Consider the following 17,395-nt stretch of genomic DNA (forward strand, 5'->3'; position numbering starts at 1 on the left):
AAAAACAAAAACAAGAAAAAAAAAAAAAGTTGTATTTTTTTTTGGAATTTTGTTCAAGCAAGAAAAAATACAAATCTTAAAATAAAACAAATGGCTATTGAAATTTAAATAATTTTTATTAATTTTTTAAAGTTGTATTAAGAACTCTTAACTTATTAAAATGTTAACCATAATTAAGTCTTAAATGTGGCTAAAATGTTAAAATGCAAACGTGCTAGATCCCTTTTCACAAATTTTACAGGAAGCACTAAAAACGTCGAGATGATAAAACATTTCTAAATTATTCATTTAAAAAAAATGGAAAATTACACTCTGATTTTTTTACACTTTTAAAAAACAAAAACAAGAAAAAAAAAAAAAGTTGTATTTTTTTTTGGAATTTTGTTCAAGTTTTTGTTGCGTAAAAGTATAAAAAATCAGAGTGTAATTTTCCATTTTTTTGCAATGAATAACATAATATTTCTTAAAAATTTTATGATTTTTTTTGGTTGAAATTTCATAAATAAACCAAAAATTAAAACAAATTTGACGATCATATTTATTTAATAACGTAGTTACACTCAATTCCATTTGACTGATATAATCAGCCCAATCATGAATAAAAAAACCGCGGGAGTTTTTTTTCCCTTTTCTCATTTTTCCTATTCAAATTCAATGTTAAAAATTGGAAAAGGGAAAAAAATCCCTCGGATTTTTTTTTATTCATATTTGGGCTGAATAATTTTGTAAATTTGACAAAATAAAATGGACGAGGACGTTTGCATGTTACAAATTGCAACAATATATTCAATTTTAACTAAAATACATACATACAAAACAATGGAAACTTTTAAAATTCTGCAAAATTTGAGACTACAAAAAATGTAAAAAGCGTGTTTTACCGTTATTTCAGTATTGTTTTTATTTCGATAATTATTTTCGCTCAATAAGTTTTTATAGTAAAAAGGTCCTGCAAAAACTCAACATATAGGAGGATGAAATCACAAAACTACTCCTAGAAAAGATCATTTAATAGCATGAAATTAGTTTTCGAACTGTTAGCCGCAGGCCAATTGAGAGTTGTCTTGAATGAAATCGCCCAGCGAAAACCCTTTTTTCGAAAATAACGATGGCAGTATTATGGTGTAGGACTGTTTCTCACAAAGGATTGGAATCGTTTACATTTCACTGAGGAAAATATGTCCTTAGTTTGAAGATTCCAACATGACAATGACCCAAATCACCACTCTAGGGTTATAACCAAGTGGTTAAAATCCAAAGAGTTACACGTTTTGAAGTGGCCTGTCCAATCGCCAGATCTCAATAACATTGAAAACTTGTGGGAAATTGCAAATCTCTCTAAGTAATATGTTAGTTTGTCCTTGAAGGCTTTGTATTACTTGAATAAATAAATAAAAATACGAACTCAAAATTATACCAGGAAGGAAGCATTGTCAGATGTAGATATTTGGGAATGCCAAAGGAGAAATTGACTGTTCAATTGGTTCAATGCATCCTCGCTGTGAGGCAGTAATAAAAAACAAGGGTTATTCAAAAAATACTACTACACACTTTTATAAAAAGGCCAGGCAATTTTTATAAAAATTAAACCTAAGTTTCCATTGTTTTATCCATACCATAATAATGAATACATTTATTCATTATACTCGGATCAATGACTCCATGAGAAGTCGCGCAGATATTTGAAAGGTGTCATATTTGCGCCCACAGATCGGAAACTCTCTTGTCAAATACCTAACTCAGTTGTAAAAAACCTAAGTGGTGAGAATGTATGTGTGATTATTTTGAGTAATTGTTTTGTTGAAGTTTTTTATAGTTTCCGCTCAATGCAAAACCGTGTAAATAAAAATCTTTTCATAACTGTTATTTTGAATGATTTATTATTAGTCACAAAATATAAATCACAATTTGCGTTTTTTTGATATATGGACTAGATATTTTCGGTCTCTCGCATTTCATTTTAGCGATTTCCGCAATTTATAAAGCTATTGACAACATTAACTTCAGCTGTCACAACACATGTTTGTGACAAAATAAATATCTGTTTACAAAATTTTTTGTTTATCTGGATAAATGGGTTGAATATAAATACATTTAATTATTATAATTAAAACAAATAAAATGAGGAGTTTTTTCATAAGTTTTTGTTTTCTTTTAACTATTGTCTGCACGAGACAACAAAATGAAAATGATATAATGCAAACACCCATTGTGGACGTGGAATTAACGGAAGCCGGCTTCCATAGGTAAGTACATAGAAGATAACACTAATTGGACGAATGCACAGTATATATTTGTTTACTTTGGAAATTCCATTTCCAGAAATCTTATCTATACAATACAATTTGATTATCCTTTGGCGGGTAAAGAATGTGAATACGTTTTAAGGCAGTATTTGCCAGCCTCAGTGTATGTAAGCGTTGATCAGCTAGAAGACCTACAACGATTGAAAAAGGTAATGATATATTTACATACACACAAAAAATTCTATAGGTTATATTGCCTAAAAATATAGTATAAATTTAACTAAGAGCAAGGGTAGAATGGCATTTACAAAGTTATTTAGTAAATATGCCTAAAATTTTAGTTGATTCCTTGTTCGAATAATCAACAAAAATTTTTGTTAAACTTTCTTATAAACTTTTCAAAATTACAAATGATGGCAAAGCTAATTTATACTTTTATTTTTGGTAAATTATCTATGTAAGAAAATATCTGTTTAGTTAAATTAACTATTTTTCCTATGCTATTACTACTAATGACAATGAAATTGATTTTTTATTTAATTTATTTTTATTTATTGATAAAATGAAAACTTAATGGAGTAAAACATTACAAATAAATTGATTTTGGAAACAAATAATATCTAACCTTATGAATGTAAATGTTCTATGTGGAATGTGTGTCCATCTCTATCTTTTGATCTGTTCCAGTACTAGTCAGATTTAAAGGTTTTGTTTTATTAATAATAAACTTAAGAAACAATTGTTATAGTATCACTATTTTTGATTGAAACCTGCAATCTGAGATAGAGATGGACATTCCACATACTAACATTCAAATTCTTATTATTCTTAGGGCCATTATTACAACTTGTCTTTATAGTTAAAGTTAATCTTTTTCTATTGCTTAAAGTTACCTTTAACTATAAAGGCAAGTTGTAATAATGGCCCTTAATAATACCAAATAATTAACTAAACATCATTAACAGAACAGTTAAATAAAATATTGAAACATTTCAATACCGGTACTTCTGGGAGATAACTTGCCATGTAGGTAGATTTGTCGGGAGTTGAGCTTGTTGTGGGCTGCTTGATTTTGAAAATAATCTCTTTCATTGTCCGAAGACTATGTCTGTGGTGGTATTGTGGAATTTTGATTTCTTTTGGGGACTTGTTTCACCAAAAGTTTCGTAGGATCTCGCGTTTGTAAATTTATTTGAGTTTTTGAACGCCTTTGCTGTAATTGTTGTTGGGCCACTGCTGAAGTTGAAGGTCTATCAACAACGTGAATAACACTTTTACTTCATTCTATACATGTCGCGTGTCTCCACGCGTTTGATTATATTGCTAAAAATATAATTTACTTAAATTTTCATATTATTAAAGTTAATTTAATATATACATACCCTTTTGCACCAAAAATATTTTCAATTGACAATTAAAAAAACAAAAAAACTTCGTACAAATAAATTCGAAGATGTTACTAATTCCAATAGTTATATTAACATAGTTTTTAGGTAAGTGTATTGTTTGAATTACCTATTGGCATAGATAATAAAACTTAGTTTTTCATTTTCATATAAAAATAAATTAACTATGCAAGCTTAGTTAATATAGCCTCGATTATTTTTTTGTGTGTGTATGCATGTACCCAGCAAAAAAAAAAGTTGTTCAAGAAGAATGTATATTTTCATGAGTTCTTTAGTACTTATTTACTCAAATTATCAGTGGCACCCATGCATTAACTACATCTTGTGCATGTTTTTTTGTTGTGTAAGTACAAATAATAACATCAAGAACTTTCCACTTGGATTGTAACTTGTAAATCAGTAATTGTTGATTACCGATCACTGTGTGAGACGAGAACCTTATTCGAGTAAAAAAACTCAAAATATCTAAACTTGCTAATAACTTGGCCAATAAGCGTTTAATAAAAACTCAAAATATCTAAAATTGCTAATAACTTGGCGAATAAGCGTTTAATCAAGAAAGAGAGCTCGATCTGTGATCACTCATATTTCTGACAAAAAATCTATATTTTTATATAAAAACTCATAATATCTAAATTCGCTAATACCTTGGCCAATAAGCGTTTATCAACAAAAGGAGCTCTATCTGTGATCACTCATATTTCTGAACAAAAATTGATTTTTTATATAAAAACTCAAAATATGTAAATTCGCTAATAACTTGGCCAATAAATGTTTAATCAAGAAAAGGAGCTCGATCTATGATTACTCATATTTCTGAACAAAAAATCGATTTTTTTATATAAAAACTCAAAATATATAAATTCGCTAATAACTTGGCCAATAAGCGTTTAGTCAAGAAAAGGAGATCGATTTGTGATCACTCATATTTCTGAACAAAGTTCGATTACTTATATAAAAACTCAAAATATGTACATTGATGTACATTAAGGTGGAGCGATAATGTATGAAATTTTTTTTTGTTTTTTTTTTTAATGGAATATAAAGTTGTCTTTTAATGAGTAAGTTAAACGTACGAAATATTACTGACCTATTTTGATGTTTTGAGGTGCCCCAACACAATTGAAAATCCAAAAATTGCCTACTTTTCATATGGTCATTAAACAACCTTATAAACTTTATAAACTTTAGTTTTTATTGAATATAAATATTTTTATGTATTGTTAGGCCGATATAATTATATCCAATAATTAAAAAAAAACAAATTTTTACTTGATAAACTAAATTCACATTTCATACGTTTTACAGCCCACATATGCCGAATTGGGTATTTTTATACCCAATCCACAAAATCGTACTTGTAGCTTAGGCTTCTATTTATATTTTATTTATTTATTTACGAAAAACCAACCGAGCCCATAGGTCCATATATAGTTGGTAGACTAGCAAATATACATATGGGGGATTTCATGTCAAGTGAACCAACTTTTGAAATCGATGTCTTCCGATCGGGATGAAATTTGCACCAAGGTTAGCTCTATTGGATAGTAACTCAGACACAATTTTTCAACAACATCGGTCGAGAACTCTCTGAGTTATAGGGGGTAAAATTTTGACAATTTGGTCAAACAGGGGTTTTTTCTTATCCATGTAACTTATTACCTATTGTTCTTAGCAAAATGTGTCCCAAATAGTATAGATAGCTATTTCTTCGATCTTTCGAAAAAAAATAAAAAATTTTTAATATTTTTTTTCCGAAATCAAAAACTTTTTTGACTTTTTTTTAAAATACGCCCTTTTTTTTTTTTTTTTTTTTTTTTTTTCTTAAAATAAAGTTTAGATATTTTCCTTGAACACCTACTTGGTCGCTTAGTGGGATGCGAGTGGGATATCTATCAAAATAAATATTTTGTAACTCAAAACATCAAATTTTTGACTTTTTTTGCAAAATCAAAAACTTTGTTGACTTTTTTTTTTCAAAATGGACCCTTTTTTAATCTTTTTTTTTAGGTCAAACAAAAGCTTAGATATTATCCTTGAAGACCCTTTTGGTCGCTTAGTGGGATGCGAGTGGGATATCTATCAAAATAAATATTTTTTAACTCAAGACTTACAATTTTTGACTTTTTTTTTTGCAAATACGATTTTTTTTCCAAATGGGCCCTTTGTTTAAAATTTTTTTTGTAGTCAAAAGAAAGCTTAGGTCCATTCCTTTAAGATATTTTTAGTCCCTTAGTGGGATGCGAGTAGGATATCTATCAAAATAAATATTTTGTAACGCAAGACATACAATTTTTTAATTTTTTTTTGCAAAATCAAAATTTTTTTCCAATATGGGCCCTTTTTTAATTTTTTTTTTTGCTCAAAAGAAAGCCTAGGTCCATTCCTTTAAGATATTTTTAGTCCCTTAGTGGGATGCGAGTGGGATATCTATCAAAATAAATATTTTGTAACGCAAGACATACAATTTTTTAATTTTTTTTTGCAAAATCAAAATTTTTTTCCAATATGGGACTTTTTTTTAAAAATTTTTTTTTGCTCAAAAGAAAGCTTAGGTCTTTTCCTTTAAGACCTATTTTGTCACTTAGGAAGATGTGAGTAGGATATCTATTAAAATAAAAATGTTGTAACTCAAGACATTCAATTATTGACTTTTTTTTGCAAATTCGAATTTTTTTTCAAAATGGGCCCTTTTTTAAAAATTTTTTTTAGTCAAAAGAAAGCTTAGGTCCATTCCTTTAAGATATTTTAGGTCCCTTAGTGGGATACGAGTGGGATATCTATCAAAATAAATATTTTGTAACTCAAGATATACAATTTTTGATTTTTTGGCAAAATCAAAAACTTTTTTGACTTTTTTTTAAAATGGGCCCTTTTTGTAATTTTTTTTTTTGCTATAAAGAAAGCTTAGGCCTATTCCTTTAAGATGGTTTTGATCGCTTAGTGGGATGCGAGTGGGATATATATCAAAATAAATGTTTTGTAACTCAAGACATACAATTTTTGTGTTAAAACATTTATTTTGATAGATATCCCACTCGCATCCCACTAAGGGACTAAAAATATCTTAAAGGAATGGACCTAGGCTTTCTTTTGAGCAAAAAAAAAAATTAAAAAAGGGCCCATATTGGAAAAAAATTTTGATTTTGCAAAAAAAAATTGAAAAATTGTATGTCTTGCGTTACAAAATATTTATTTTGATAGATATCCTACTCGCATCCCACTAAGGGACTAAAAATATCTTAAAGGAATGGACCTAAGCTTTCTTTTGACTACAAAAAAAATTTTAAACAAAGGGCCCATTTGGAAAAAAAATCGTATTTGCAAAAAAAAAGTCAAAAATTGTAAGTCTTGAGTTAAAAAATATTTATTTTGATAGATATCCCACTCGCATCCCACTAAGCGACCAAAAGGGTCTTCAAGGATAATATCTAAGCTTTTGTTTGACCTAAAAAAAAAGATTAAAAAAGGGTCCATTTTGAAAAAAAAAAGTCAACAAAGTTTTTGATTTTGCAAAAAAAGTCAAAAATTTGATGTTTTGAGTTACAAAATATTTATTTTGATAGATATCCCACTCGCATCCCACTAAGCGACCAAGTAGGTGTTCAAGGAAAATATCTAAACTTTATTTTAAGAAAAAAAAAAAAAAAAAAAAAAAGGGCGTATTTTAAAAAAAAGTCAAAAAAGTTTTTGATTTCGGAAAAAAAATATTAAAAATTTTTTATTTTTTTTTTTAAATATTTTTTTTCGAAAGATCGAAGAAATAGCTATCTATACTATTTGGGACACATTTTGCTAAGAACAAAAGGTAATAAGTTACATGGATAAGAAAAAACCCCTGTTTGACCAAATTGTCAAAATTTTACCCCCTATAACTCAGAGAGTTCTCGACCGATGTTGTTGTGTCTGAGTTACTATCCAATAGAGCTAACCTTGGTGCAAATTTCATCCCGATCGGAAGACATCGATTTCAAAAGTTGGTTCACTTGACATGAAATCCCCCATATATGTTAAAATAGGCAACTTAAATCAATATTACAGATAATTTCATTAATACATAAGAGGCTGACTACAAAAATGAATTGCTTATATGTACATATGTGTGTATTCTATGACCAGAAGATTCATTGTTCATATTTTAAAATCAAATGCAAATCAAGCATAACCCAAACCTATATGAAGAAAAATTATCATTCAACAATACGTTATGTTTTTACTATTTTTACCCACTTCAAACCGCTTGTCACAAAGTCACAAATCGAACACAAGCATTTTTTTAATTTGGACAGGACAATGTCTGTCTGGTCAACTAGTGATTTAATAAAAGATAATATCTGAAATATTTTTAAAAGCTAACGTAATTAAATAAATAGCCCTTAAATAACATACAAACATGATTGGTAAAGTAAAAGTAAGTTGCTATTTAAAATCGGAAAAATCGGCTTACAATAGCAAAAAGCTAAAAAAAAACTAGAAAATTTGCTTCCAAATATGTAAAAATCATGAATTAAAAAATGTATTGCAATAAAAAATGCAGAAAACATTACAATTTTTTTTTTAGTTTTCAAAATAAAAATTTTTGTTGATCTGTATATTTGCATTTCCTATGATTAGTCAACCAGGATCGAAAAATGAAATGTTGATAATCATCGTTTTTTGTTGAAGATATTATTTCGATATAATTTGTTACATATAATTTTTTCGGCCCAAGGACGAAGCCTATTGAAACTGTCTGAAATCGATCCATTATTTCACCTAGCTCCCATAAAAATGTCCTCCCAAAATTGGACTTTATCGTTCATAAATGTTTAATTTATGTAGGTATCTACACAAATATTGTTCCAAATAAGTTTTATATACCGAATTCATGTCACCAAATTTTATTATGATCGGTCCAAAATTATTAATTGCTCCCATATAAGACCCGCTACCGTAAATCACTTTAATGTTCATAAATCTCATAAAAATGTTGGTATACACATAAAATTCAACATAAATTACTTTCACATAGACGTAAACTACGACCTAATTTCAAGGTGATCGGTCAATAATTGCTCATAGCTCCCATATAAGGCCCACATCGAAAATTACTCACGAATATAAATTATTGAATTTTTAAAAGAGAAATGTTACTTAGGGTAGGTCAAGCCCGACCATACCTTCTTACTTACTTGTTAAGGAAATTCGAAGATATTTATGGGAAAATGCGTGGTGATAATAATAAAAAAACATGGAAAAATCCGGTACTTAAGGCCAATTAAGCAAAAACCAATAGAGATATTTTATTGTGGAAATACCGGATATAGACCTACATTAGTACACTTTTAAAATAAATTAATCGCTTTTAAATATTCCGTTCCATTTCCCAATTTTTTACATTTAACTACTGTCACCTAAAGTTGACTTCTATTTTGCGTACGTTCGTTACCACATGTTTATAACTATCATTATGAAAACTTAAAGTCGATGGAATCTATCTTTTGCACTAAACATAGAGCTACCAAAATGCTAGGAAAAGTTTTTTTCTATATTCTTTGGACATCAAAAGCGTACGTGACATTTATGCCCATACATAGAGTTAGGTACTGTTGTCAAAGAGTCGGACTACTTGTTATACTTTGGCTATTTCTTCAGTCTTTCGAAAAAAAATAAAAAAAAATGATAATTATTTTCCAAAATCAAAAACTTTTTTTAATTTTTTTTTGGATCGCTTAGTGGGGCGAGGTATATATCTTTAAATATAAATTTTTTGTAAGTCAAAACATACAATTTTTAATTTTTTGCAAAAAACTTTTTTAATTTTTTTTTTTGCTCAAAGGAAATCTTCCTTTAAGACCCTTTTTGTCTCTGAGTGGGATGCGAGTGGGATATCTATCAATAGGGGGCGGATTTATATGCAAATGCATGTTTTTTCTCGAACGTCCAAATACAATGTAGACTAATTATCTATCCGAATCGCACATTTTGCTGCAAAATGGCATCGATTTGTTAGTGCATATTTTTGCATATTTTATTGATAATGCATATTTTGTTATATTTTACTTCAAAATGCATATTTATATGCATATTATGCCAATTTTTAATAAAAATATAATTTTTTGTCGTTAATGGGCAATACATTGTTTCGACAAACATTTTTTTGTCGAATTTGTTATAGAAATAGCAGTAAATTTTATCGACTAACTTCGTTCGACATCGAAAAACTACTGATAGAGAATTGAAGAACTTAATCTCTATCAGTAATTGAAAATTATCATTTCAAAAAAAATTTTTTTAAAAAAAAGTTTAGTTTAACCGCTCCTGACAGTCATTTCCAAGCCGTTCTACGAGACTGTCGTAAACTAGTGAATTTGGATAACTTAGAGACAAATGCACTACACTATTAACGTTTAAAGTCCCTACACTATAGATTACATAGACACTTAAGTGACAGTTGTCTTTATGCTAGATTACATGCGATGTATAAAGTAACCAATTGACTTCTCTCTGCATTACAAATAGCTCGTCAAATGACCCAAAATATATAAATTGTAGTCATCAACAATTTCCGTCTATAAGGGATACATTTACTAATTGCTTAATTTCTGGGTTATTACAAGATAAAAATTAAGGGTGGATGCTACTTTACAGCACGATGAAAATACTGATGATTTTAAAAGGAAAGTCACAATATAGAACCTCTATGACTTTAAACAAGTATTCATATCAAGATATTACATCGTTTTTTCAGAAGAAAAGTTATGTTAAAAATAGTTCTAGAACTTTAATTGTTTAATTCCTAGTATAATTTAAAGAGTTCTAACTGCTGGCACAAAAATATAAGTGCATATTTTTTAAAATTTTAGGTCATATTTTGATTTTTTTGAAGCATATTTTAGGCGCATATTTTCCAATAATAAATGCATTAAAATCCGCCCCCTATCTATCAATATAAATGTTTTGTAACTCAAGACGTACATTTTTTTTTATTTTTTTTTTTGCAAAATCTAAAACTTTTTTTCAAAATCGACCATTTTTTAATTTTTTTCCTTAAAAGAAAGCTTAGGTCTTTTCCTTTAAGAACTTTTTGCTCGATTTGTGGGATATATATCAAACAAAGGTTTTGTAGTTCAAGACATACAATGTTTGATTTTTTTTTGCATTTCAATTCCTTTATTCAATTCATTACATTCATGTGTGTAACAGTATTTTCTAGTAAAAATCATATGCATGACGGTATTTTCTATAGAATATCTTGTGTATAACAATATTTACAATATAAAATCCTATGTATAACTGTATTTTCTACAGAAAATATTGTGTATAACAGTATAGAAATATTGTGTACAACAGTACATATTTTCTACAGAAAATATTGTGTATAAAAGCATTTCAGTTGAAAATCTTTTTTATAAATGTAGTTTCTATAGAAAATCTTGTGCTTCTATAGAAAAATACTGTAAAGGGTGCGTAAGATTTGACATAGCCATATAAAAGAGTTTAACTTGTAACATTTAAATAAATGAGACTTTTCTCGCTGATGAATGCATTCATTAAATACATCACGTATTATTGGTCATAGTATGTTCAAGAATCTTGCTCGTTGAAATTAATCTTTCTAATATGATTCATAATCATTTGTTTATTTATCTTTCAAAATAATAAAAAAGCGTTTTAATTTAAGAATCATATAAAATATTAACTGTCTTATCTAATTTACAGAGACCGAAAATAACTTGCCCATTTATCACACAAACATCCACTTGCTTTCAGTTAAAAATAATAATGACTGTTGTAAATAACATTGTTTTTCTTTATATGAATTGTTGTTTAGATCTCTAGATGTTTTGTTTATTTTTAATATTTTGGATATAGTTGTTAATTTTAAACACTACTTTGATTAGAGTTGTAATAACTGACTTTAAACTGTTTTATATACACATTTTAGCTTGATGCCATTTATCCCGCATTTGTGGATATAGAAAAGCCAACAGAGCAATCTAATGACTTTGAAGTTTTTCTTAAAGGTGTGCCCAAAATAACCGATACTATAACGTTGCCCATACATTTTCGCTATCATGCTCCTAACGATGACAGGTAAACTAATACCCCTACAGCAGAATAATCTTTATAATAATTAATTTTTATGACAGTTCCTTTGTAGCAGTAGATATAAATACACCAACAATGTTTATCAACTGTCCTAGCGATGAACAGTATTTGTTAGAGAATGAATTACAAATCGAGCCAAATACCAGTTACTGCTTGGATGAGAAGGTGCCAATTATAAAGGAATCAACTAGTCGCCAAACAAAGGATACATGGAATGAGCCCTGCAATTGGAAATTTGTGAAGGTAGATGTTAAATTAAAATCCCAGTTACGAGCCGAAATACCAGTAGGTAATGAACGTGCCTTTCCACCGATATTGTATGCCACCATTATTGTTAGTTGGATTGTTTCCTTGTGGACGGTGTTTCGTACGCGACGTGTTCCTATGGCCATCAATGAGAAGTTGGAAGAGCAAAGACTTCTGCAAAAGAAACACAAATAGATTATGAAAGGAGAAGATTCGAAAACAAAGACTTGTACAAAAGAATAATTAATACTTATTAAAGAAATATCGAAGCAATCAATCAATAATATAATGCATTTGTAAGTAACGAATAGTATTAATCACAATTTTCTATAAAATAATGCAAATTGTATTTCCACTAAACTAATAAATAAATATATTAAATTGAATTCAAACTGACCATATGTTATGTTATATCGCGGAATAGTTTGCTGAAAAAGTAATTCGTTCTATCATCATTAATGAAACAAAAGATATTCTACAGTCTATAATGAGTAATGCCGCCATTGGGCAATGACAAATGATATGTTTCCTCGATACTACCTACAAAAATCGATAGTATCACTTTCTCATTTACTAATTCTAGCTACCGCATTAATGTTCTCGAACTGCATCCATCCAACCCTAACATCAATCTATGTAGTTCTTGTCATGTCTAACTTGGGCTTGACAATTCTCTGTCCGTTCTATTGATGTCATCCAAATATCATTCCAGAACCATATATTCCAATCACATTTCCCTATGCGTTGCAATGCCCAAGTAACCAGCAGTTCTACCCTTTTAGTTAAGAGCCGGGAAATTAAAAAAGTCGAGGTCTTATTGACGTACCCTCGTATTAAATAATTGCAAGTCATTACCAAGTTTTAGCTGGGATCTGTTTTTTAGTTCACTATTCTGTTTTTATATTTACCTTATGCGAAATGGAACACACAACTGTTTAGTATAAGCAATTTCTAGTACCATTTAACATTCTGGAAATACTTTTATCAATGAACCATTAAATTATTTAAGAATCATATTATCCCACAATTATAATATAATTGTTATTATTCAGCAGAATTGCTACATTTCGTTAGAAGTTCTTAAGACTTCTGGGATATGAATGAATTAGTTTATAACCGACATTAAATAATTAAAACATTAATTTAAAAGAACAAGCCATGTACATTAGGGTGGCCCCGTTTGTATTGAGTAAAAACTAGGTGTCGACGTTTCCAACTAAAATTAAAGTTGAGTTTGTTTGAAGAGATTTTCTCAAAGTGCGTCGATCGCAAAAAAAAATTTAATAAATCTGAATCTTCTAAACTACTACACAATTTTTCATTGAAATTGAGAAAATTCCAAATGAAATTGAGAATTTCCATTTTAAATTGAGAAAATTCCAAATGAAATTGAGAATTTCCATTTCAGATTGAGAAAATTCCAAATGAAATTGAGAATTTCAATTTTAAATTGAGAATTTCAATTTTAAATTGAGAAAATTCCAATTGAAATTGAGAATTTCCATTTGAAATTGAGAAAATTCCAAATGAAATTGAGAAATTTAAATTGAAATTTAGAAAATTACAAATGAAATTGGGAAAATTCCAAATGAAATTGGGAAAATTCCAAATGAAATTGGGAAAATTCTAAATAAACATTATATAAATTATTTGAAACTAAAAAGAAAAAAATTAACGATTATATCAGATGTGGAAAGATGTGGTGGTCTGGGTAGAGCGACCAATTACAATTTATTTTGTCGTAGAAAACATAGTTGGTCTTGTGTTGGATCCCGAACAGTTCTTTTGATACCTACTTCCGGTGGCCCAGACATCCACCTGATAGGTGCAATTGGTACCGCAGGCATTATTCAAATGGATAGTCGCAGAGGTTCGTTCACTGCCGAAAGCGTAAACGAATGGGTCAAAAGTGTTGATAGCAAGAGGTTGGTAATCAGTTATCTGAACTCGTTTTGGTATGTGACAATGCCCCTTGCCACAGTCGTTTATGTGAAATTTTCGACAACTCTCCAGCTACACTTTTAACATTGAGTCCCTATTCACCTATGCTTAACCTTATTGAAATAATTTGGTCCAAAATCAAAAATATTGTGAAGGACTTGTAGATTCATATTTTAATAAAATTAAAGAATTTAATTAATTTTTTGAACGTCATTTACCTTAAAAACTAAAAAAATTATAATATGGTGATTTTCCATGAAGAAAAATATAAAATTTGATTTAATGTAAAATTTTAACGGTTAAAGATATCATAACAAAATTGGGAACTAATTTAGATCCAAATGTCCTTAAATTAATGACATTATAATTTTTGACATTTTTTATTTTCAAATACCGAAATTCCTAAAACGGGGAAAATGTGTTCCAAAAACCGAGTTTTTTTTAGAAAAGTGCCTACTGTGACGCTATTTACCGTGTGATAGTAAAACAACTTTCTAAGTATTTAAACAACATATAGGGTTATACAAATACGGAACTTTTTCGAGGATCGGTGCTTTGCCTTTTTAGAATTTTTTACTGAAACCTAAATATTTTTTTTAAAATTGTCCAAGTTTGGATAGGTCTGGGGGATACTGTGTCCGCTTAAGTGAGCCCAATTTTACTTTACATGCTTTTGCATTAAGTTTTCTTTCCGACACTCCGTAGGGCCGCCATATCTAAAAAATAAAAAAAAATCGAGCAAAATTAAAAAAAAAATAAACCTAAATATCTCTTCAACTGAAGGAGATAACCTACACATGTAAGCGTATTTTTTGTAGATCTTCTCAAGGACTATTTATATTTTAAATTTGGATCATAAATGAATTTTTGGGGATTTTTTTAAAAATTTTGAGACCCGTATTACCCCTAGGAAGCTGAACAACTCAAAACTCAAAAACACCTCAGCTCTAACCATGTGAAATTTTGTAATAATATCTCCAATAGTTCCCGAGATACCGAATTATTTCCAAAAAAAAAGTTTCTAAACCACTGTGCGTCAGTATTTGGTGAGTTGGATCATTTGATAAAAAGGATATTTTCTTAAAGTTTTTATGATTGTTTCATATTTTTCTCAAAGGAAACATATGAAATATTTGTATCATGTGTTAGGTATTTGAAAGGCTATTTCAATGCTGTATCATGAATGTTCAATAATATTTCAACATCTATAACTTTTTGCAAAAATTATTGTTTAAATCATTAGTTTAAATTAATACGTTGTTAACCAAGGCTTGTTTCACGATGTCGAAAGAAAAATGATTCGAACCAATTTGTATGTAAATTATTCGAAAGAATTTTAAAACTGAGTGTTTTTCATACAAATTTTTTCTACTCATTTTTCTTTCGACATCGTGGAACAGACAGTTAATCAAGTTCGAACTTTTTTTGAATTTTTGATATTCGAACTAAATTCAATTTCAAATACGGAAAATTTCGTTTCGGTGACTTAAATAAGTTTATTTATTATTTTAAATAACTATAAAAAACTTAAAACTTTTAAAGTTCCAATATTTTTGGACTTACATGAAAATTTGTGTTATGGGATTGAAAGCGCCTTTCAAAGAACTTTCACATGATATTTCATATGTTTCCTTAAATAAGGACACTTTTTTCCTTTGATTTAGAAAATACAGAACCCAGGAAAAACATTTTGAGAAACGGTATCTTAGAATGATATCATAAATTTTTGTACAGCCACTAAATTGTTAATTTTAGACAGGTTCTTTTAAAAGAATCTTATATTTAATGCCATGACATCTGTTAATATTAAATAAACTTTCTGTAATACTCGTATTATTCCAGAACAGAAAGTTATCTATCCACACAGCCTCAAAAGTGAGTAAACATCAGTGAATTATATGTATTATTCTTCTTTTTTCAGAACCGAATATAATATTCGGTCTAATCTACAACAAATCGAAACATTTACATGTTAATTAATGGATAGATTTTATGATTTTTATTATCTTGAAAAAATCAATTAATTCTCTAATGTTTACACACTTTTGAGGCTGTGAGTATTTATATACATGCATATCTATCTTTTGCAACGAATGATTTTAGAATCTATCGAATAGAGATAACGTATCACAAAACACTTTACAGTGGAGAAGAATAAAAATATTTTGGAAATAAAATGGCCATTTATTATAGGCCAATAGGATTGAAATAGAATTTCACACATTCGTAACCATATTGTACATATTCCATTTTTTCCTACAATTTAGAAATATCAAAAGAAAAAAAGGGGTATCTGTTTTATTATCGTGTTATCTTAATTACAATAATATAATACAGTACCAAGCTTATTACGAAATTATTTTGGTTGTATGAATAATACAATTATTAATCATACATACATAAAATTTCTAGTTTAACGAAAAATAAATGCTGAGTATTTGTAGTTTTTGGATATATATTTTCCAGAAAATCCATGTTAAAGTACTTATTTATAACAGTTACAGTTTTCTAAGACAATATCAAAATATAAATACTTATCTATTTATCTTCTATCTATATATCTCGTATATACTCTATAAGTTAGGTTAGGTTAGGAAGGGGTATACACTATGTGCACTTCCACTCGGAGGTCCATTGTGATTCCCTTCAATAGATATAAACAGTGAGGATAGATTAAGAATAAAAAGAGTCCAAAACCGCCTGTTAAAAAGAGAAAGAAAGATCTTGTTACGGATTTGGAATCGCTGTAGAACGTCCCTTAAATAGCCCCCTATTCCCTTAATGAAACCTAGTATGTTGCTCAGTTTGCAGCCAGCAACATTACCAAGTTCGTCCAGAAATCTATTTCCTAGCCACCTAAGTCTGTGAGCATGTAACCTAGGGAAGTTGCATATGATGTGCTCTACTGTCTCTAGCTCCTCTGAATCCCCACACACCCTAGTGTGCCATTATCGCATTTACCCTTAAAGGCTCCAATTGAGCAATGACCGGTTATCACTCCAACTAGAATCCTAAGATTATACCTATCCAACTCTATCAATGTTCTGGTTGCGTTTACATTCAGTTTTGGCCATAAGGCCCTGGACACTTTGCAATCTGACCTACTGCTCCAGGATTGATTTGTATAGTCGAGGAATCTTTCATAAATTAACCTGTAGTAGTGACATATAGGTGGTTTAACCACCCCGTTCTCTAGTATGTATCATGATCTATATCACAACCATGTCTAGCCAGTTCATCTGCTACCTCATTTCCCTGTATGTCACAGTGCCCTGGTACCCAACACAATCTTACTGAGCAGTGTACCAAAAGCTCCTCTAGAGCTCTCCTACAGTCCTGCACTAGGTTGGAGTGTATTAAATGACATTCCAGAGCCTATAGTGCCGCCTGACTGTCAACGTATATAGTCACTGCAGACCTTCTATTGACGTTTGCCTTTATCAACTCTGTGGCTTTCCAGATCGC

General features: G+C 29.2%; 1 protein-coding gene across 1 annotated transcript; it reads left to right on the forward strand.

Annotated features, from left to right (window-relative positions):
- The first annotated feature begins 2,079 nt into the window (after nt 1–2,079).
- On the forward strand, nt 2,080–12,381 carry PIG-X (Phosphatidylinositol glycan anchor biosynthesis class X). Its single transcript, XM_065511697.1, has 4 exons — nt 2,080–2,246; nt 2,323–2,455; nt 11,580–11,728; nt 11,785–12,381. The coding sequence occupies exons 1-4, from the start codon at nt 2,122–2,124 to the stop codon at nt 12,182–12,184; spliced, it is 807 nt and encodes a 268-aa protein (XP_065367769.1). The 5' UTR covers nt 2,080–2,121; the 3' UTR covers nt 12,185–12,381.
- Nucleotides 12,382–17,395: the final 5,014 nt, after the last annotated feature.

Source organism: Calliphora vicina, chromosome 5 (genome assembly GCF_958450345.1).
Source record: "Calliphora vicina chromosome 5, idCalVici1.1, whole genome shotgun sequence".
In the NCBI taxonomy this organism is placed as follows: Eukaryota; Metazoa; Arthropoda; class Insecta; order Diptera; family Calliphoridae; genus Calliphora; species Calliphora vicina.